This window comes from Drosophila subpulchrella, chromosome 2L, assembly GCF_014743375.2.
Source record: "Drosophila subpulchrella strain 33 F10 #4 breed RU33 chromosome 2L, RU_Dsub_v1.1 Primary Assembly, whole genome shotgun sequence".
Taxonomy (NCBI): domain Eukaryota; kingdom Metazoa; phylum Arthropoda; class Insecta; order Diptera; family Drosophilidae; genus Drosophila; species Drosophila subpulchrella.
In genome coordinates this window covers 10,257,782-10,279,807 of record NC_050610.1, presented here as the reverse complement: position 1 = coordinate 10,279,807, position 22,026 = coordinate 10,257,782, and the positions used below count along the sequence as shown (strand labels likewise).

The window sequence follows — 22,026 nt, the reverse complement described above, 5'->3', positions numbered from 1 at the left end:
ATACTTCGATTTATTCCTCTGTTCAACTGCAGTCATTATTCCCATTTATTTATATTACTGACCATTTTGAACTCATTCTTATACACAGAATTTTGAAAAATACTTTAAAAATCGAATAAAATACAAATTCTAAATGTGTGTTAAATAAATACTTAAAATTTGAGTTCTATTTTGATTTTATTGAAATCAGTTCCAGACTTAATTTAAGAGAAAACTTAAAAATATATTTATATATACATTGTTTATGCTTAGGGTATTCAGTATTTTTTTATACCAGTGAAATTGGCTTCAATTTTTGGATCAGCTGTCAAAATTAAATTTGAAATTAAGAAAATTATACCTTTACCTGGCAACTTGAAAACCCAGCTGTTGGAGACCAATTATAAAAGGACTTTCTGAAATGTTAGAGCGTCGCCGGAGATCCCAGCTAAGACTGGATCCCTTAATTCCCACTCCAACAAGAACCACTACAATGCGAAGGACGCGTCGAGTGTGCGTTAATTTTGAAGCTAATGAGCCCCTAAGAACACGAAGAAGACGAAGAAGGGAGTTCCTCCATCCTTACTTTATGACCTACCCTCCAATTTATAACCGTATGCAGCTGGAACATCCATGGGGCTTTGATTTCTGCCCCAATGAAATGCCTTATGGTTACGGAAATTTATTTGAATCCACAGACCGTTTAAATGCAGGCGAGCAATATGAATGTAGTTCACAAGGAGCCTTACCTACTCCGGAAGAAACCCAAAATACGTTAGGTCCCGAGATTGTTCATGACCTTAAGGATATTTTTATGGGATTGGATGGCTATTTACAAGCGGAAAAAGTCAAGCTTATCGAAACGTGTCAAGAGAAGACCAACACCGCTGAGAACCTTGAGAATCAAAGCGCTGATCCCAAGGAAGGCCAACTCTCTGTTCTAACCGATATTATGTGTGAAACCATAAGTCGATTAAACAATTATATAGGCAATCACTCCACACAACAGGAGTTTCAGTCTACTCTAAACCCAATGAACCAGTTCAGTGGAGGAGTGTCACCTGTCCAGGTGTTGCAGCTACCAGTGCAGCCACTGATCGTTCCAGCATATCCATCTTCGGAAAACTATCCTTCATCTGAATCCTTTTTTCAAAAGAAACCCCAACTCGAGCGTTTACCTTGGTTAAAGGAGCGAAAACGTAAACGTCCTCCTAAGTCCACTACCTATATACACATGCAGAACCAGGAAAGTAGTACTGATGACATGCCAAAGATTTTGGAAGCATCATTTTCGGCCAATAACATCCCAAGGACATCCAGACAATCTACTAAGGACACTGGCACAACCATGTGGTGTCCCATGGATTGCTGTAGGCGATGTTGCGGTGGGGTTAGGAGTCAGGAAGGCTTTTCTTCTACACAGGAAAGGATGCCAGAAGATCCTGAGATTGCATACTCCCTGAGATCAACTGATGTCTTTCCGCCTCCTTGCCTCAAGGCCCCACCACCAAGTATTAAATCAGAGGAAGAAATCTATGATCAGGGACAGTATTATCAACCAAAGGGTGAATCCATCTACCTGCTTGGCTCTCCTCAATCATCTAGTTACAGTTCCAGTTGCGATTATCGTCATGAGGTGGGAAATCTTAGATATTCTTTTATTGAAGAAGAGGAGGAGCAGTTGGATGAGGATGACTGGTACCAAAGTGCTAGCGATAAGTTAGCTGAACTGGAAGTGGAGCAAGACTTCTTTAGGCAAACTCAAATGAATACTAAAGAGCAAATCCTTCAAACTGATCCGGAAACCTCCAGTAATAGCAGCATTGTAAATATAATAACCACTAGTGATAAGGCTCTCAGCACCACAGAAATAAATCCTATAACCAAACGAGAACCAATGAAAATTGAGAGAATCTGCAAAAAGTCATCTATGAAACAGCGCCATAAGCTTAAAAGTGGTACAAGCACTCACAAAGTAATGTTTGAAAAGCTGCAACACACCGAAGGAGTGCAGGTCCAACCGGAAATGAGATCCACGGGAACGGATCCAATTTTAACAACACCCAAGGTCAAGAGAAATTCTTGCAAGCAGATACGCTCTACCTTTAAGTCCAGAAAATAAACTAGGCGACCATAGAAAAATGGCAAAAAGCAACCGTATACTGTCATATCAAATTCAACAGATCTGAAATTATTTATCAACTCCTTTCGGCTCTTTTCGCACAGAACTTCAAGGAGGGCTTGGTGGTGATGACTAGTAGAACACTATAATGTTCTGTGAGCAGCCGTCGCCAGAACCGGAGAAGAAAGTCTGTCGCTGCAAGAACTGTGTACTCCGCCATTCGGATATCCTTCCCTGGCCCGAACCACTTGGCTTCATGGCTGAACGAGACAATGAAAAAGATGGCAACAACAGTCGTCGGATGTCCACCCGAACAATACCCTCGATGGACAGCGTTTATACCTTAAAAGATGGCACGGAGAAGCAGCAGAACGATCCTTACAAAAATCATAACAATAATCGTAACGATCCGACTATATCTACTTATCCGGCACCATATAATCGACACGGGGGCACCACTCCTGCAAACCATGGGGATGAGACTCCAGCTTATTATGGAACTGGTGCCAATACGCCAATGAGGACTTTGCCAACACAGCAGCATCAGCAGCAGCAGCAGCAGCCAGCTCAACCAGCTCAACCCACCATCCTGCTGATTGTGGTCAAGTAAGGGATAGGTATCTCCAATCTCTGTTCCGATAAGAATCTTTTCGTTTTCAGCAAGAACGATCCACCACAGCAACCACCGTTTCCACCGGGCAGAGCGTACACCGGGTACCCTGGACCAGGAAATGGGTATCAAAACCAAGGACGAAGTCCAAGATATCAGGGTCAAGGGCCATATCAAGGTCCAGGTCCCAGAGACTTTCCAGGTCCAGGAGGAGGACCACCAAGGTAAACAAAAGTTTAAGTTTTGAGCTTATTAATAAACACAATTCCTTTGATTGTTTCTTTAAAATATATTATAATAGGTCATAATATATCACTTCATATTGTAGATATTACTACCCACCACCTGGACCTGGAAATGGCACTGGACCCAGGGGAAGGCCAAGACCTAACTATGAAAATGAACATGTTCGCTAGTAAGTTTTCAAAAAAATGTATTTCTTATACTTATATATAATATAGGAATCTACAACTGTGTTAAACCCTTACCTACCTACAGTAACCAACGTCGGTATAGGTATGTATAGAACCCGTATCTTAAACTTAATCACAATTGTTAACTATATTTTGATTATCCACAGCGACGGTTTTAGTAACAGTAGAAATGGGTAAAGTAACGTATTAAGATCCTTAAAAGATGTATGACTAACTTAATGTTAATAGGTACCAAGACAGATACCAGGACAGGTTCCAGGATAGATACCAGGATGACTGGAACGGACAGCCAAGGTAAGATATTTTCTAATATTCCTAAAATATTTTAATAATTCCTTACCGCATCCATATGTTTTTAGATATTCTTATGCCGGCCAGCCACGAATACTTCGTCGCCCAGAAGATCGACGCAATTGTCGCTGTGCTCCTCCAACGGAGAAATCTCAACCGGAAAGCCCGCCAAGTCCCCCAGATAATGACGATATCCTTCAGGATCAGCTTGAAGCAAGTAATAAAAAGAAAAGCAAGCAGCGCCTAGTGGGCAGCGGAATTGGCAATCCATGTAATTGCCAGGCATCCAATCCATTGGGAAATAATCCGAGTGCTCCCAATAAAGAATCGCAAAATACAGAATCGGGGAGAAATGAAAATATGGGGACACCGAATAACACGATGGAATATTATGCAGATAGCGAAAGTCCGCAGGAAGTGATTGTGACCGATGCCAAAAACAAGACATACAAATGCATACAAGTTAAGTCTATAGATATTTTTAGGTAAATAAATAATGGCAATATATCCATGATAGGTACCCATTTGCATTTCAACTGGAAAAGCGAATACCTGTCGCTGTTGCAAATGTGCCCCCGTCGAGGATACGGAAAAGGAGGACTCATTGGACGAGGAAGCGGAATGCGTCTGCAATCGAAATGGGAAGTGCACCTGTGTTCCCGGTGAAATGTTCCCTGATGAAAATGCCTGCCAGTGCGATCTGACCAATTTGGAGAGAATTCTTCGAGAACTTATACCAAATGCCGACTGCATGTGCTATTTGAAAAAGAAACGACGCAGGCGTCGCAAGAAGTGGACTCCAAAAGTCTATTACGACCGGTTTGCCAATCCACCGTTTGTCCTAAATCCAAAACCCAGATGCCTGGATTACGGCATCAGTCCTTTTCGTAATCCTTGCTATAATCCTTGCTGCTGTGCACCAGTTGGAAAAAGCTGCTACACCTGTGACTACGGCTGTAGGTTTTAGGATCACATTTTTCGATGATTACTGACGATTCCCGACCCTCCTAACAGATCCTTAATATTTTGTCAGCTGATGCCAGAAAACTTCTTGTGAGCTGTTGTTCTGACGTTCTCTGACAATTTTTGAGGATCTCAGATAAATATAATATAATGTCAGAATAAAAACTTATCTTATGGGTGTTCTAGCAGATCCCATTTTTTAATGCCGATCTTCGTTTAACCCTTCCAGAACACGAATAAACACAAAATAATATTTCTACAAATGATTTTTGAAATTTTATTAATGTTAGAGTATATCAAGGGTTTTATAAATGTACAATATATGTTCTGGATGGATCTAAATATTTTGTGATTGCTTAGTTTTAAATGTCACATATAACCAGAAATGTAACTAAGCCTCTGAGCTGGCATTCCTGACTTCCGCTCCTTTGATATGTCTGGCCTAACCCGAAGGCGTCGCACCGCCCAGCAGATCCTCTTGCGACGAGCCTTGAACAAAAGCGTTAGCAGAGACCATGCCACCACCGAATTGGTCCGAAACCAGGGTGACGGTGTGGAAACCCCTTTCCTTATCAGGGACTTGCAGCAGACTAGTCGAATTCGGGAGAGATCCTCGTCGAGAGCAGTGAGGAAACTGCACAGGATTTTGGCAGCCAATCCTTTTAGGCATTTGGGTGAGAGGAACACGGCAGGAAAATTGTCAGGCTGTGCACTCAAAAAGAAGGACTCTTGTTCCTGGAGGAAACTAAAGCCAAGTGGTGAGGCTAATCCATAATTACTTCTCTTTTCTATCCAGTTTCTTTCCAGAGGATAAACCAACCTTAAGCAGTCACAGTTTGAAAACCAATGAACATTCTAGGGGCAGCACTCGATCTCGACACAGTTCCTCCACTTATCCCTCCACCTGGCATCTAAATCTCAGTAGAGCCAAGGAAGAACCGAAGGAGAATTCAAACGGATCCCTGGAAGAGATTATGAATTGCTCGATTCTCAATCGAACGCCCTATGATCACCAGCTTAATACGCCCCTCAAGTCGGATAATTCCTGTCAATGCGCTATAAATAAGAAAGCTAGAAGAAGGAGCAGGAAAACCAAAGTAGTTCCTGGGGAAACTAAAAGAAGATATCCCTCGGAAGATAGAAATGTCCAACTAAGTGGCCTCTTCCAAAGATTGAAAGAAAGGGTATACAGCGGCGAGGAATTCAGACAAGTTCAAAGGATTTGCAAAGATTCATCCAAGATCAGCAGAAACTCTAAGATATCTTTCGATTGTAAAAAAAATTGTCCTGGCCGATCTTACAAGAATTATGGGGGCTACAGTCCCTCGGAAACGGATATTGAAATGCCAGTTGAGTACCAACCTAAGATACAAAGCCGATCCGATTATCTTAACAAAATAGAGAGGATCAGCAAGCCCCCCTCAGGTTTAGGTAACAATTGGAGCCTAAAACTGCCCAGCAAAACGGAAATCCAACAATATATGGACAACCCAGTCGTAGATCAACCCAAGTACAAACCTCAAGATCGGAAAGTACGGAGAAAGATCTCTCATTGCTATTGTACAAAAGGGAAGAGAAACGTCAACGAAGAGACTGTACCGAAAAGACGTGGTCTAAATAAATATAATTTCTCAAATGAATCGATACTTGGTAATCAAAAATCTAGCGATAAAATACCTTCACAAGCTAGCTTATTATCGTCTGAAAAATTTTCTCAGCGCTTTAATGATATAGAGGGTGAAGATAATTTAAGCCAAAGTGATTTTGGGAAACCAAATGCTTACCAACAAAATGAGATACCTTACGGGAAGAACACTTCAAATGTCTATCAAAGCAATAAATATGATAGTAAAAGACATCGTTACTCTGACCGAGATGAATACTCTTCAAATAATTCAGATAATCCAAAAACAAGGATATCAGCCAAGTACAATCAAACGGATAAAGCATCCTTCAATGCCAGGAAACATCAATCTTCAGAGTATCGGAATGGTACTGTTGCTCTGCACGTAATTATTTTTCACGTTGACTAACTCATTTATTTTTTTTGTACAGCTGGTGATCAAAGAGCCACTCGAAGTTTAAGTTCTAAGGACCCATCTCTCGCATCCTTGAAAATGGCAAACGCGGAGAAAGCAAGAAGAGCAAAAAACAGTGGTCCAAAATGCGTTGAAGCCATTACCCAGACTTCTGAATTAGTTATAACCTATAGAAACTCTTCAGAAATGCCTAACAATGCAGAACAACCCAAGAAAATTCAGAAAAATGTAGTAAGATCCAACTTGGAAACGTCCAATCAAGAAAATGTCAAGCAAGTACAGTCAGGTAAAACTCCCAAGTCCCAACAGGATAAGGCACCTCTATCGAAACCAACTGGCTTACGGGGAGTACAATCCAATTCTCTTATACTTGAATCCCATGAAGACCAATATGGCGTAGTACAATCTAGTAAAGAAGAACTTGAATCGCCCCAAGAATCCTATCAATCGCACGCAAACTCGGTAAGATCCGATATAGGAACACCCAATCAAGAAAATATTAAGCAAGTAAAATCAGTTAAAGCGACTCCGAAGTCCCAACAACCCCGACAAATGAAAAGGAAACCTTCGAAACTATCAATTCAATCTAACAAAATGCAAAGTAAGCCACAAAAATCCAAACCCACTGGTTTAAGTCTAGTGCCATCCAGATCCTTTATAAATCTATCCGAAGAAAAGCAACCCGGTCTAGCAAAATCCAGTTCCATAGAACTAATAGCACCTGAAGTTACTGCTCCAAAAACTAAAAAGGTAATTCATCCTCGGAAAAGGAAAAGAAGTCGATGTCGCAGTTGCTGTAGTCAATGTAGTACTCGAAAAAGATCCTTGAAAAAACCTAACCCATCCGATAAAACTAAAAGTCCCATGTGTGAAAATTGCCAATGCAAAATACCGTCCACAAAGTCCAAAGAGGGAATATCCAAATTGTCAACTAGCAAAGGCAATTGTGATGTTCGGGAACTATTAGATATTTTGCATAAAACTGTAGCAGGACTGGAGAAACAAATGAATAACACAAAGGGATTTAAAACATCTAAGAACAGCAAGTCAAAATCAAAATTAAATGATATTCAGAATAAACCTTTTATTGATGTCCGTGCACAACACTTTCCTTACCCGCAAGATAAATATAATTCGGAAAGAAATAGATTCGATGAGGGTATGCCTACGTTTCGAAATCAACAATATAGTTCAACTACTCCTACCAATGCTGAAAGAACAAGGGATGTATACCAAAATGATGATTATAGTAATAGAAGATTTGGTTTCGATGGTGGAAACTCTTCGAATATTTTTCGAACTAATTCGTATACGGGTTTTACAGGTCCTAAATCTTCAAGTTACGGAGCAAGTCCAAATAGTGTTGAAATATCTGCAATTTCCTACCAAAATAACCCAATTCAAAGGCCAGCTATGCCTGAAAACGACTCTTTTAATAAAGGTTTAGGCCCAGCCAATGTTCGAGATTCGGCAGCTCCTCCCTCTTTAAATAATGAAGCAAGTCTAAATTATAGTCAACCATCAGCAAATAACTATCACAACAACACATTTGAAAGGCAACCATTTCCCCAAAATGACCGATTTGATAATGGATCCAACGCTCTCAATGATGAAGTGCCATATAGGAATGAAGAACCATATAGAAAAAATGAATATGATTACCCCAAAGAAATAAGCGAACGTAAAAGTCAACCGTATCGAAACCAAGAACCCTTTAAAGAACCTATAGGCATTACAAATGAAACACAAGGACAAACCATGGGATATTATAATAATCAAAGTTTTAATCAACCATTGATTCGAGCGTGTCTATGCACTAGAAATGATCCCCAAATGGAGGTTTACGAACAGAGCCCTCTTGCTAGGAAGCCAATGACGGATTCAGCTTATAGCCAAGGCTCAAAAGGTACAACAAGTTCAGGAAGAACGAATCCTAAGGAAATATGCAGGGGACCAGAGTTTTGCCCATATCGAAGTATGTACAATGCAGACGATGGTCAAAGAAACAGAGGTCCAGTAACCTTTCAAGATGTACATCCAGATATACCTAACACAGAAAGCAGGGTCCAAAAGCCCCTACAAATATGTGACAATTCTATTTGCCCTTATGCATCACAAAATTCTAAATCGTGGAATAGTCCAAGCCTTCCCATTTCAAACCAAACTCAACCTTATCCAACTGAAATTGACTTACCCAAGTGCAACCCTGAATGTGTTTATGAACAATCAATAAATTCAGGATCTTGCAAAGGCCCCGAATATTGCCCATATCGAAACAATCGAGGGGCAGTAACTTTTGAAGACAGCAGTAGATCCAGAAATTATCAAGACCCTTCAACTGGCCAAGAAGCAATGCAATATTCCACATTGCGGGAGAATCCAATTTACCCCATGTCAAATAGAACTCAATCTTATCCAAGGGAAAATGATCTTACGAAGGGAGAGATCGAATGTTATTGTGATCAAAAGGAGAGACACATACCTTTTCAAAAGGGTGGCACCGCTAATAACTCTGAAGACTTTTGCGGAATCCCATATTGTCCAGAAAATAATACCATTAATAATGTATCAACCCGGACTGAAAGAAGACAAGCTTATCCCGACTTTCCAGAACAAGAGCCGCTTTATAGGAGTTCCAATAAATATCAAAACAAAAACGCATATCAACAAGAACTACGCGAATGTCCTGGAAGACAACTGCTTTTAGAGCACCCAAATGAACAAATTTGTCCAAGTAGAGCAGTAGAAAATGTAAACTATGCAGAAAACCAAACATATTTTAATGACCCCAGGCATCAGAAGCTTAAAGAGTCTTATAGAACAGAAGAGTGTTTACTAACTTGTCCGACAAGACTAAAGTGCTCTTATCCAGATGATACAAGAAGAGGAGGTCCACGATTTACTGTAGTTAGCAGTAACAGAAGAGAAGAAAAAGACATTAGAACAAAGAATAATAAACAATCATACCTAGCTGCAAATGATTTAGAACCATGCTTAAGTCCCAAATGTCCCAATAGATTAAATAGAGTTTCCAATAAAGAGAATTTTTGCAACAACCGGCAATGTCCTGACAAACGAATAAAATCGAATAAGAAAGCAAAACAAGTTTACCAAGACGATAATCCTAACGATTTATGTGAAAACCCAAATTGTCCCGATAAAAACCCGACAAATAGGGAACGATATACGATCAATAACTCTATAAATGACAATAAAAAATGGAAAGGGGAAAGGCAAACACAATTAGAGGAAAACACAGAAGATGTGGATTCTCAGGATTCATGCCCTGAAGATTGTCCTAATCGAGGATACTTTACAAATCTTAATAATCAAAACAAAAAACCAACTGATGATTGGAAAACCTGCGGAAATCCAAAATGCCCAGATAGATCAAAAAGGCTCTCCAAAAAGGAGAATTGGCGCAAGGATTCAAAGACCCCCGAAAGAAAAAGGTGCACAACTCAAAGATATGAAAAAGCTTATGATAATTCGGAAGGTCCTATTAAAAATAGAACAAACAGGGATCAAAATAAGTATCCATCTAACAACGATCATTATAATAGTCTTAGTTCCAAAAGAAAAAACGATCAGCAGTTGTGTGAGAATCCAAAATGCCCTGATAAAAATAACATACACAAGAAACGGAAGGAAAATGGATATGCAGCACATGATTCGCAAAGATCAACAGGTCAAAAACAGAAACCAAGATCAATATGCTCCGATCCCGACTGTCCAGGTCGGGAAGATAAAGATAACGACACTCAGTATGAGAAAGATCCAGACATAAATCGTACAAATGGTTATGATCGCCAACGGTATCGATTTAACAATGATATAAATAATGGTAAAACGGATAATGGTTTTGGATTCTGCGACAATCCGAAATGCCCAGATAGACTAAGAGAAGTTGACAATAGAAAGAATTATGAAGATAATCATTATGAAAACAAACTTTGTGAGAATCCACATTGTCCCGATAAATTAAATACATCATCAAAGAGGGAAAAGTATTCAACAGATAGAGAAAGAGATTCGAATGACAAATGCTATTGTACAGATGAGTTAGATCTCTGCTCTATGGATTGTCCTGAGCGTTATCGAGTTCTTTTTACCGATCTGCGTAGATGTAAGAATAAACAAAATAAAACAAGTCGTCAAAGCAGTGGAAGAGCGGATATATACGATGATGATCACATCAAAACAAAGTCCTGTAATGCATGCAAGCGTTATGTACCTCTTGAAAGGGATCGTCAGGCGATTAACAAATATTGTAATCCCTGTAGATCTGAAGCAGCAAAGAAGACCGAATCCGTAGAAAGCTTCGTAAGAGCCATCTGCATAAGCCCTGGCAAGCAAGCACCAATTTTTGTTAGAAATAGACACAATCCCCTTGTGACGGATCCGATTTTTAATAGCTACGACAAACATATTTTGAAAAATTTTGAAAAATATAAAGAGGAAAATAAACTGCGAAAATGTATTGAAGACTGTCCTTTTATTGGTCGTAAGAATATTTCGCAGAAAAGTTCCTCTGATTGCAGTTGCGAAATAGAACCCCAAGAATATAGCTCCCCGTGCGATTGCCAAAGAGAAGAAATTGTAGAACACGAAGATACGAAAAAAAACAAATCCAAAGTCTCATTCTTCGGGTGCTGTACAATATTACCAAAAGATGAAAGTAAATCGGAGCCCGAACCACAGAGAAAAATTGAGCCTGCTCAAAAGGAGAAAACTGGATCTAAACCAATAGAGAAAACTGAATCAAAATTGAGTGGATTTAGCTGTTTCAAAAGAAAGGAAAAACCTCCACAAGAAAAAACTAAGCCAAAAGAGAAAACTGCATCGAAGACGAGTGGATTTAGCTGTTTCAAAAGGAAGGAAAAGGCTCCCCAGGAAAAGCCGAAACCCAAAGAGAAGACACAATCTAAGTCAAGTGGATTTACCTATATCAAACAAAAGGAAACGGTTCCCCAGGAAGAGCCGAAACCTAAAGAGAAAGCACCAGCATCAACCAAATCGAGTGGTTTTCTCTGTTTCAAAAAAACCGAAAAACGGCCCAAAGAAGATAAACGTGGAAATGAAAAAGTCAAAGATTCAAGTGAAAAACAATCGAAGCGAAGTGGATTTTTCAGTTGGTACAGAAAATCCGATACTCCCAAGGAGTATAGGCTAAAAAAAGAGGAAGTTCCCTCGACTCCAGATTGCACATGTAAAAGTGAATCGCCACCCAAAGATGAAGAGGTTCCCATGCTTCAACCTTCAGTTCCCTTCCGCTGTCCATGTGCCCCCGATGAAATCGGCGATGGCGAGGTAAAGGTCTTATATGACTCCAGTTTCCGTTTCCAGAAAGAGAGCTGCAGTTGTGCTGAAGTTCCAAAAACCATATATTGCCATAATAATCCCCAAAACCCTGGACAGGAGACTTCGGATTGGTATGCTTCATCGCGTGCAAGTTCAACAATATCCTGCCGCCAAAATATCGAGGAGCAGGAGATACCATACTGCCCATGTGCCAGTGCAAATGGGTTCTATAAAATTGTGCGGTAACTATGATTGAGAGTTTCAACGAAAACATAAATTTTTGAGAAAATTCCCAATCATAATTACTCAAAGTAAGTAGTTAAGATCAGTACAAAATGTATATTTAAATCAAATAAAAATGTGAACTTATAGTATTTACTTATTGGTAGTCACGTTGAACCTGGCCAATATTTTAAGGATACTTGTGTATGGAACTCCTTAAATTTAGTAAAAGTATTAAGTTGTAAAACTTTAAAAATCGTAAACCTTTAGTTTTACTTATCTCAGTTATAAAATATTGAGGCGTAGCCCACTTTTACTGAAGTTAAAGTGATAATTATCTTCCAAATTCAAAAACTTTATAGCTAAATTTTTGAGTTATTTTTTGGCTACCGATAACAGTCACCGTGATAAACTATCGTTTGAGTCCCACCCTTAGCGGAGCAGCTGATTCTCCCGATAGGCCTCATTGGTCCGCCTGATATCGATAACACACCCCGTGCTCTGATAATAATATTTAATATTATTATAAATATTAAAACAAATATCCATCGTGGACAGCTAGTTGTTTCCAATATTGGAGAATATTTAAAGGGCAGAGCCCACTTGAATTCAGGCGGAAAATTGCACTTCGTGGAAGTTCGGGCTTGGGCTGAATAAAATGTTGAAAAATATTGTAAATGCATCCAGGCAGGTGCTCTATCCCGTGGCCAGGACCTTCAGCCGCAGCAGCATCCAAGGCAATGTAGTGACCGAATCCCCTGTGACCGCTCCAGTGGCCACGAAATTGCCACTGATTCTGCCGCAGGATTACACGGACCACTTGCCGGTCAGCAGGAGCACGGCCCGTCAGGCGTGGATCGAGAATACGGATGCGGTAGCGGAGCGGAAGGTGGGACTAATCGAACTGCATCCGGATGTCTTTGCCGCGCAGCCGAGGGTGGACATCATACAGGAAAATGTGGAGTGGCAGCGCAAGTATCGTTATGTAAGCATGGCGCACACGAAGACCCGGGCAGAAGTGCGCGGTGGTGGCCGCAAGCCGTGGCCCCAAAAGGGAGGAGGTCGTGCCCGGCACGGTTCCCTACGATCGCCCATGCTCAAGGGCGGCGGCGTGGTCCATGGCCCTAGATCGCCCACCACCCACTTCTACATGTTACCCTTCTACAAAAGGGTTTTGGGCTTGACCTCCACGCTGAGCGTTAAGCTGGCCCAGGATGATCTGCACATCATCGAGAATGTCGACATACCCACTGGTGATGCAGAGTTCCTCAAGGATCTGATTGCCGAACGGAACTGGGGACCCTCCGTCTTGATTGTGGACGAGTGAGTATTGCATGGAAGCAGTGATGAAGATATTGAAATCTTTTTACATGCGTTACTTTGTTTCCAGAGACCACATGTTCCCCGCCAATATATCCCAGGCTAGCGATGATCTGGGCTATGTCAACCTGATGCCATCCTTTGGGCTGAACGTGTATTCCATGCTCAAGCACGACACTCTTGTTCTAACGGTCGCTGCAGTGAAGCATCTGGAGCAGCGGCTGCTATACCAACTTAATCGCAATGATGCCACCAGCAAGGGTGGAAAGTTCAAACTTGATCAAGTCTAGAAATAACGAAATCCTTCATCTTAATTGTAAACTTTTTGGATGTCAGAAAATGCATTGTTATACAAAAAAAAAGTTTTTTAATTAACCTGGACAAAATAGGTTTTTTTTTTTTTAATAAATGTCTAGGTTAATATTCATGGCTCCTCTGTGTAACTTGAAGGTAAATAACAGCTGATAAAGTAGAAAGAATCGGAAGAATTGCGAAAAGTTTTACTGAAAACGCCAAATTAAAGTAAAAGCCAGAGCACACCTAAAAGTACAATATTTCGAAGTCAAATCTTATAGCCTCATCCCACAGAGATTCATCCACCATTCGTTCAACATTAGCCCCCTATCGAAATTTGACCGACTTTAATGCGATCGCGTCTTTTTCGGTCTAGACATAAATTCTTAAAAGTTCAAGTTTGTACTTTCACTGCAAAAAGAAATTCCAAAATGTTTAAACTCATTGATTTTTGGCTAATACGTTTTAAAGTAAGTTTAAAGCTGTTCTGAAGACTAGAGAAGGCTCGAAACATAATTATATAGTAATTCTCTTATAATGCGCATTTTCCTATCGTTTATGTTGAACTGCTGTTCACGTCAGCTGTTATCGGATGGTGGATGTGCTCTGTGGGAATCGTAGTCTACGTTTGTCAAAAATCCCAACTGTTTACATGAATTGACTCTGTGGGAGAGATTTTAATACACAAACAAGTAACTTGGAGACTTGGGACAGAAATATACCTAAACAAATGTTAAAACAATAGGTTGTTTCATACGATTTCACTTCTAGCTAGATTTCCAATACAGTGGAATCTCTCTCATTTAAAGTGAAACAATGGAATTAGGCTATTAAAGGAGCACCCTTAATGCTTATTATATATCGATAACGATAAGTAGAACTCATTCCAATCGCATTCTAAAAGACACAAGCTGCATAAATAATACTAAAATATAGTTGAAGGATATAAACATCCTTTTATTTGTTTGTTATAAACATATGTTTAGGACTGGAATTGTAAAACAAATTTGGTAAGAAATAAACCATTCACTTGGCATTCCGGTCGACAACAATCTTTGTAAAGCGATGTAGTGACGATGTTGTGTGTCATTGTTTTTGTCAAATACGGGAAAAGTGTTAAGGAAATCGCTATTGGTAACTGATTTAGCTGATTGTTGCCGTCTCCTTTGGCGAAAATAATGGCACTTAATGCGAAAGAATCTAAGCAATGTTTATAAAATTGATTTCCGAGAACCCGATAACACGCACATACATACATACAGTTGTATGCAAGCAAGTGCAAACAAGCAGTTACATCAATAATCAAGGTTGATTTTCATTAAACTTACATACATACATATATGTAAATTTTGTTTTGTAAAATATAAATGTTGGTGCCCAACAAAATACTCTTTAAAATTCTTTTTAACACATAATTTTAAAGTTAACTATTTCTTCTTTTGCAGCCTTTAGTTGGAAATAATGAATTCCAAATCCGATCATGAAGCCGAAAAAGAAAAAAAGTTGACCATTACCAATAGGTTTGGGGATTCCCTGGAGAACTATGAACTACCCAACGAATCCAGCGAGCACAAACCCCATGTTTACCCCAAGAAGATTCCCAACAGAAAAAATGGAATATTAAAGTAAGCATCTAAGATATTAGATATAAACATCTAATCAAATTACAATATTTAGGAACAGCGATGGCAACCATGGTGCTGTTGATAATCCCTATCACGAGGATATCGATTTGGCAGACATTCTTGGAACAAATTGGCCAAAAAGAGCGGGAGCGGCTGCTATGATCTTAAACAATAAAAGCAAAACGGTGACAGAGCCAAATAGTTGCGAGGATACAATTTTGAAACCAACTTCCCCTATATTAACAAAAGTAGAGCCAGAGGAACCCATACGTAAGTATCTTTTATTGGTCAATTTGTATAGTAATAACGTAAGATTTTTGGGGAAGTCCCTTTATCTTATAAAGCTCAAAGCTTTGCAGAGCAACAAAAAAAACTTAATACCGATTAATATGATTTGACGATTATTTGCATATGTAACTTTATTGTGTTTTTATTTTTATAGTCGTATTTATTTTGTTACTATGGCACTTTTTTAAATCCTAAAAATAAGAAAATCATTATAGGAGTTATAAATATTCCCAAGAATGTAACATCTACATTTTTTATTGTCATTATTAATTATTCTTCCTAAAAGACAGCTGTTTAAAGTTCCATTATGCCCTTTTGGCCATTTGTCCCACAATTTTATTCTTTGTCAATATCTCCATTTATTTTAAAAATTACGCCTTTTCCCAAAAAAGTGGTCCTTTGGAGCTTAAGTCTAAATATTACATTTTTTGTAAGTTATTTTCTTGTTTTGCTATCTTGCTAAACATCACAGGAAACATGTGTATTTTTAGATCGCCGGCCAAATACATACGAATACATACATATATTCTATTTACGTTCACGTAAAACGCCAGTGCTCTGAGTTGATATATGCAGTTTGTTGAGGAGTTTTATTTGTGTTAAACTTTGTCAATGCTTTTGGCTGCTAAAAAATATTTTAATTATTAACAAAACTGTTGTGTGAATACTAAAAATGAATCTGTACCAAAACCCAGTGTCATCTGATTCAGATATCCACAACAATATCCCATTAACTGTGCTCGAATTCTATTCGGCCAATTACATGCAAGAGGAACCGGGTATGTTCGATTACGAAACAGAGGGACACCTTGGGTGCTTTGGGGAGCTGTTTTTACTAAAGCATCGAAATTAAGAATACCGTATGGACTAATAAAATATTTGTTTTTATACATTTTAGGATTCACAGCCGCTGATTACCAACCGCTGATCGAAATACCAGGAACCGAACTAGCGATCGGTTCCCTTGTAGAAGTCTCGAACCCTGGAGTGTGTGACGATCTGTATGGCGTTATAAGATGGATTGGCATCCCTCCTGGTTCACCAAAAAACGTACTCGTTGGAATAGAGGCTGAAGACGAATCGAACTTGAAAAATGTTGTCACATCGGATGGGAGGCACAATGGCGTTCGGTATGATTTTCTTATAACATTCTATATGTGTACAGAAATAATCCAAATTAAGAAATCGCTGTCTATATTTTTAATTGGCAATGATTTTTATTGAACTCGTTTGCTTTATCAGAACTCTTGAAGATGCATGCGTACAATGTACATACTAAAATTTATCATTTGTTTTCCTTTTGTTCTAGCTTATTTACTTGCCACGATGGTCGAGCTATTTTTGTACCAGCCAACAGATGCACGGCTGACCGGCGATTTGCTGATGTGGATAATAGTATTTCTACAAACCGAGTTTCCAATAACCACGCTAAGAAATTTGGAGTTGCTGACTGTCCCGCCATTTATGGTTCGATACCTCCATTGGGTAAACTCTGAGATCCAAACGTACTTGAATGAAAATAAATGTAAATACGTTTATTTGTTTTTAGAAATCCACAACTCTGAAGAGCTGGCAAGCATTTGTGGAAAGTTTAAGGGAATTCAAGGACACCATAATTCCTGCTATCTTGATGCAACCTTATTTTCAATGTTCACGTTTACCAGCGTATTTGATTCCATTCTGTACAGACATCCGGGACCACAAGTAAGATATTTAAATTGTCTGGTTATTTAATAAATTTATTATACTTTCTTTTAGGACATTCGTCATTACAGTGAAGTTCAGAAGGTTTTGCGCGATGAAATCGTCAATCCATTGCGAAAGAACGTGTTTGTTCGATCTGATCGTGTGATGAAACTTCGCGAACTGTTGGATAAGCTTAGTTCTGTAAGCGGTCTCACCTGCGAGGAAAAAGATCCTGAAGAGTTCCTAAATAGTTTGCTCTCACAAATTATGCGAGTTGAACCATTTTTAAAGGTGCGTTAGTACACTATTTGCTAAACATTAATACTAAATAAATATTTTGTTTTTAGCTAAGCTCCGGACAAGATTCTTATTTTTACCAACTATTTGTGGAGAAGGATGAAAAGTTAACATTACCGAGTGTCCAGCAATTGTTTGAACAAAGCTTTCACTCTTCGGATATAAAACTCAAGGAGGTTCCTTCTTGTTTTATCATTCAAATGCCTCGATTTGGAAAAAACTATAAGATGTATCCACGAATATTGCCTTCGCAAGTACTTGATGTAACAGACATTATTGAAAATTGTGAGTTTTCACAGAGGCACTATTTTATATTTTTGATTAAATATCGTCTACGTTTTAAGCTCCTCGACAGTGCTGTCTGTGTGGAAAACTGGCTGAGTACGAGTGCCGGGATTGCTTTGGTAGCCTGCAAGCTGGATCAGGACTAGAGTGCACAGCTTTTTGCCCAATATGTCTGAAAACATTTCACTCTCACGTCAAAAGGTTTGATTTCTCAAGTTATTGAATACTTGTACACCATTCAAGCTCCTTTTTTCCAGAACTAACCATGTGTCGAAAAAGATCTTCAGTCCGAAAGAATTTAGAATCATGGCCGAGCACATGGTTGTCCCGCGATTGTACATGGAATTGTTTGCCGTCGTTTGCATAGAAACGTCCCATTACGTGGCGTTTGTAAAGTCTGGGTCAGGGCCAGATGCACCATGGTGCTTTTTCGATTCAATGGCTGATAGAAAAGGTAAGCCTTATAAGTACTGTGCGCATCTTATAATTCCCAACTGTCCCAAGAAATCCACTTAAGTTTTGAAATCATCAAGGCCAACTTAGATATAATCTATGTATGTACCGGTTATTCAAAAGCATAAGGTCATCTTTGGATCAGGTCAAAGCAATACAGTATTCCTCCCGAACTCACAGATTAAATCTGTTGATGTTTCCTTGTTTTCGTTTTATTGTATTTGTTTACCTCACTCACTTATTTTTAATTACAAAAATATTATTTCAGGTGAACAGAATGGATACAATATACCTGAAATTACGTGTGTTCCAGAATTAACACAGTGGCTCTCGGAAGAAGGCGCACGATCTATAAATGAAACTTCAACGAACGATAAAGTATTACCTGAACACGCTAAGCGTATTTTTTGCGATGCCTATATGTGTCTGTACCAAAGCACAGATATTATGATGTACCATTAGAACAAATGTATCTATAATAAAGATGAATACAATAAATTTTTTGTAAGTCACCAGTGTAATGGATTTTTTAATTATAACAAGAAAGAACGCTATAGTCGAGTGCCTCGACTATCAGATACCCGTTACTCAGCTAAAGGGACCAAAGGGAAATGGAAATAAGCAAGCAGCAAAGCAAGACTGAAATGCGCCACCTACCGGCGGTAGACAGATTTAAGCGTTATGGGCGTTAGGGTGGACGTGGCAAATTTTTTTTTTGGTCAATCGATAGGTATTGACGAGACCGATACAGTTCAGTTAAAATTTTGTATCTAGCATGAAAATTGTGGGCGCCACAGGCTTGGGCGGTTTGTGGGCGTTAGAGTGGGCGTGGCATATTCGCGTATCAAAATTGCGCTGCGTACAAAGCTACGGAATCTAAATCTGAAATCCTGATTCTATATCTTTGATAGTTTCCGAGATATCCACGTTCATATTTACGATTTTTTTAAGTTTGGGGGCGGTTTGTGGGCGATAAAGTGGGCGTGGCAAACTTTTTTTTAAGTCAATCGATAGGTATTGATGAGAACAATACATTTCAGTTAAAATTTTTATTCTAGCATCAAAACTGTAGGAGCCACAGTTTTGGGCGGTTTGTGGGCGTAAAAGTGGGCGTGGCACTCTACTGAAACAAACTTGCGCTGCGTAAGAAGCTCAGGAATCTGCACGCCAAATCTCCATAGCCTAGCTCTCATAGTTTCCAAGATCTCAGCGTTCATCCGGACAGACAGACGGACAGACGGACAGACGGACAGACGGACAGACGGACAGACGGACAGACGGACAGACGGACAGACGGACATGGCTAGATCGACTCGGCTAGTGATCCTGATCAAGAATATATATACTTTATGGGGTCGGAAACGCTTCCTTCTGCCTGTTACATACTTTCCGACGAATCTAGTATACCCTTTTACTCTACGAGTAACGGGTATAAAAATGTATGATCTCGGAAGTAGGTACCGGGCGTAATTAGTTGTGTGGTTTAATTTCTACCAAAGTTACTCCCTTGTTTTTTCCCGTAATTAATAAATAGTTCCGAAAACAAGGACGGAGACACAAAATTATTTTTTCGAAAAAGTTTTCCGTGAAGCGTTTTTATAAAATAGGAGAACATTTTAATTCACAATTATTTTCCATTATTTTTGACATCTATAAATAAATTTTAAAAACAAGAAAGAACGCTATAGTCGAGTGCCTCGACTATCAGATACCCGTTACTCAGCTAAAGGGACCAAAGGGAAATGGAAATAAGCAAGCAGCAAAGCAAGACTGAAATGCGCCACCTACCGGCGGTAGACAGATTTAAGCGTTATGGGCGTTAGGGTGGACGTGGCAAATTTTTTTTTTGGTCAATCGATAGGTATTGACGAGACCGATACAGTTCAGTTAAAATTTTGTATCTAGCATGAAAATTGTGGGCGCCACAGGCTTGGGCGGTTTGTGGGCGTTAGAGTGGGCGTGGCATATTCGCGTATCAAAATTGCGCTGCGTACAAAGCTACGGAATCTAAATCTGAAATCCTGATTCTATATCTTTGATAGTTTCCGAGATATCCACGTTCATATTTACGATTTTTTTAAGTTTGGGGGCGGTTTGTGGGCGATAAAGTGGGCGTGGCAAACTTTTTTTTAAGTCAATCGATAGGTATTGATGAGAACAATACATTTCAGTTAAAATTTTTATTCTAGCATCAAAACTGTAGGAGCCACAGTTTTGGGCGGTTTGTGGGCGTAAAAGTGGGCGTGGCACTCTACTGAAACAAACTTGCGCTGCGTAAGAAGCTCAGGAATCTGCACGCCAAATCTCCATAGCCTAGCTCTCATAGTTTCCAAGATCTCAGCGTTCATCCGGACAGACAGACGGACAGACGGACAGACGGACAGACGGACAGACGGACAGACGGACAGACGGACAGACGGACATGGCTAGATCGACTCGGCTAGTGATCCTGATCAAGAATATATATACTTTATGGGGTCGGAAACGCTTCCTTCTGCCTGTTACATACTTTCCGACGAATCTAGTATACCCTTTTACTCTACGAGTAACGGGTATAATTACAACTATTTAAGATTTTTATTTTACTTGTCTGGGAGTAAATGTTATTAAAAGATATAAAATATATGTTCTTAAATTTTTGTTCAGTGTACTGCATTGGTTACTTGTATTATTAGTAATGAAGTTCCCTACGGTTTCGCTGTTCAGTTCTATCGGGCTGTTGAGCTACGATCTGTAATCCTAAAGAATTCACAATTTCATATTACTATGCTATTGAACTGCAGTTTCGTTCCATGCTGGTGGTTGAATTCCTTCTCTTCTAAAGAATTCGTGATTTTCTTTATTTTTTGACCTTTCCTAAAGAGTTTCCGGATTTTTAAAGCCTTATATTGGTAAATCCTAATTATACCCTTTACTCGTAGAGTAGATATCCTAGATTCGTCGGAAAATATGTAACAGGTAGAAGAAAGCGTTTCCGACCCCATAAAGTGTATATATTCTTGATCAGGATCACTAGCCGAGTCATCAGTCCGTCAGGATGAACGCTGAGATCTCGGAAACTATAAAAGCTAGGCTATTGGGATTTGGCATGCAGGTTCCTGAGCTTCTTGCGCAGCGCAAGTTTGATTCAGCATGGTGCCACGCCCACAAACCGCACAAAATGCATTGTTCTTATCAATAGCTTTTGATTGACCAAAAATAAGTTGGCCACGCCCACTTTAACGCCTACAAACTTCAAAAAATCGTAAGTATGAACGCGAATATTTCGGAAACTATCAACGATAGAGAATTGGGATTTCAGATTTAAATTCCGTAGCCTTTTACGCAGCGCAAGTTTGCTACGCGAATATGCCTTTAACGCCCACAAACCGCCCAAACCTGTTCATGCTAGATAGAAAATTGTAACTGAAATGTATTAGCCTCGTCAATACCTTTCCATTGATCCAAAAAAAGTTGGCCACGCCCACAAACCGCATAGAAAAAAATTTTTACTGAAATGTATTAGTCTCGTCTATACCTATCGATTGACCCAAAAAAAATGTTTGACACGCCCACTCTAACGCCCATAAAGCTTGCATCTGACTACCGCCCACAGAACCATATATTGGGATCGCGGGTAGGTGGCGCATTTCAATCTCGCTTTGCTGCTTGCATCTCTCCATTTCCCTTTGGTCCCCTTAAGCTATCTGATAATCGAGCTGCTCGACTGTAGCGTTCTTCTTTGTTTTTGATTAGATTCTAAAACAAAGAACACCAAAAGAAACCGCGAATTTCTTTAGAAGGAGATGATGTCCTGTGAGTTATATGTATTAAAGTC

At 39.4% G+C, this 22,026-nt stretch overlaps 5 protein-coding genes across 6 annotated transcripts; all 5 read left to right on the top strand.

Moving 5' to 3' along the window:
• The first annotated feature begins 268 nt into the window (after positions 1-268).
• LOC119546645 lies at positions 269-2,235 on the top strand. The gene has a single exon (XM_037853093.1). It carries the CDS (start codon positions 401-403, stop codon positions 2,099-2,101), a length of 1,701 nt encoding a protein of 566 aa, XP_037709021.1. The 5' UTR covers positions 269-400; the 3' UTR covers positions 2,102-2,235.
• LOC119546647 (uncharacterized protein CG42266) lies at positions 2,105-4,617 on the top strand. The gene is made up of 8 exons (XM_037853094.1): positions 2,105-2,707; positions 2,762-2,935; positions 3,040-3,126; positions 3,210-3,227; positions 3,292-3,318; positions 3,374-3,439; positions 3,505-3,898; positions 3,954-4,617. The coding sequence occupies exons 1-8, from the start codon at positions 2,250-2,252 to the stop codon at positions 4,401-4,403; spliced, it is 1,674 nt and encodes a 557-aa protein (XP_037709022.1). The 5' UTR covers positions 2,105-2,249; the 3' UTR covers positions 4,404-4,617.
• Positions 4,618-4,781: 164 nt separating this feature from the next.
• On the top strand, positions 4,782-12,099 carry LOC119548436. The gene is made up of 3 exons (XM_037855685.1): positions 4,782-5,157; positions 5,207-6,391; positions 6,455-12,099. The coding sequence occupies exons 1-3, from the start codon at positions 4,833-4,835 to the stop codon at positions 11,983-11,985; spliced, it is 7,041 nt and encodes a 2,346-aa protein (XP_037711613.1). The 5' UTR covers positions 4,782-4,832; the 3' UTR covers positions 11,986-12,099.
• Positions 12,100-12,422: 323 nt separating this feature from the next.
• On the top strand, positions 12,423-13,643 carry LOC119548548 (39S ribosomal protein L4, mitochondrial). The gene is made up of 2 exons (XM_037855842.1): positions 12,423-13,284; positions 13,352-13,643. Exons 1-2 carry the CDS (start codon positions 12,620-12,622, stop codon positions 13,569-13,571), a joined length of 885 nt encoding a protein of 294 aa, XP_037711770.1. The 5' UTR covers positions 12,423-12,619; the 3' UTR covers positions 13,572-13,643.
• Positions 13,644-14,449: 806 nt separating this feature from the next.
• On the top strand, positions 14,450-18,725 carry LOC119548345 (ubiquitin carboxyl-terminal hydrolase CYLD). Of its 2 annotated transcripts, XM_037855552.1 has the most exons (11): positions 14,450-14,585; positions 15,021-15,200; positions 15,253-15,470; positions 16,387-16,618; positions 16,798-16,973; positions 17,038-17,192; positions 17,247-17,465; positions 17,522-17,756; positions 17,816-17,957; positions 18,014-18,210; positions 18,478-18,725. In XM_037855552.1, the coding sequence occupies exons 2-11, from the start codon at positions 15,037-15,039 to the stop codon at positions 18,669-18,671; spliced, it is 1,932 nt and encodes a 643-aa protein (XP_037711480.1). In that variant the 5' UTR covers positions 14,450-14,585; positions 15,021-15,036; the 3' UTR covers positions 18,672-18,725. The 2 variants fall into 2 exon arrangements, with proteins under 2 accessions (XP_037711480.1, XP_037711481.1); XM_037855553.1 differs by lacking the exons at positions 14,450-14,585; positions 15,021-15,200; positions 15,253-15,470 and adding an exon at positions 16,117-16,267.
• Positions 18,726-22,026: the final 3,301 nt, after the last annotated feature.

Excerpts from the sequence above, each read along its gene's own strand:
- LOC119548436 (XM_037855685.1), top strand. The coding sequence starts at position 4,833 with ATGTCTGGCCTAACCCGAAGGCGTCGCACCGCCCAGCAGATCCTCTTG. Across the intron at positions 5,158-5,206 it reads GAGGAAACTAAAGCCAAGTG|AGGATAAACCAACCTTAAGC; the intron begins GTGAGGCTAATC and ends GTTTCTTTCCAG. Across the intron at positions 6,392-6,454 it reads ATCTTCAGAGTATCGGAATG|CTGGTGATCAAAGAGCCACT; the intron begins GTACTGTTGCTC and ends TTTTTTGTACAG.
- LOC119546647 (XM_037853094.1), top strand. The coding sequence starts at position 2,250 with ATGTTCTGTGAGCAGCCGTCGCCAGAACCGGAGAAGAAAGTCTGTCGC. Across the intron at positions 2,708-2,761 it reads ATCCTGCTGATTGTGGTCAA|CAAGAACGATCCACCACAGC; the intron begins GTAAGGGATAGG and ends TTTCGTTTTCAG. Across the intron at positions 3,440-3,504 it reads GACTGGAACGGACAGCCAAG|ATATTCTTATGCCGGCCAGC; the intron begins GTAAGATATTTT and ends ATATGTTTTTAG.
- LOC119548345 (XM_037855552.1), top strand. The coding sequence starts at position 15,037 with ATGAATTCCAAATCCGATCATGAAGCCGAAAAAGAAAAAAAGTTGACC. Across the intron at positions 15,471-16,386 it reads AGAGCCAGAGGAACCCATAC|GATTCACAGCCGCTGATTAC; the intron begins GTAAGTATCTTT and ends TATACATTTTAG. Across the intron at positions 17,466-17,521 it reads GAGTTGAACCATTTTTAAAG|CTAAGCTCCGGACAAGATTC; the intron begins GTGCGTTAGTAC and ends TTTTGTTTTTAG.
- LOC119546645 (XM_037853093.1), top strand. The coding sequence starts at position 401 with ATGTTAGAGCGTCGCCGGAGATCCCAGCTAAGACTGGATCCCTTAATT.
- LOC119548548 (XM_037855842.1), top strand. The coding sequence starts at position 12,620 with ATGTTGAAAAATATTGTAAATGCATCCAGGCAGGTGCTCTATCCCGTG. Across the intron at positions 13,285-13,351 it reads TCCGTCTTGATTGTGGACGA|AGACCACATGTTCCCCGCCA; the intron begins GTGAGTATTGCA and ends CTTTGTTTCCAG.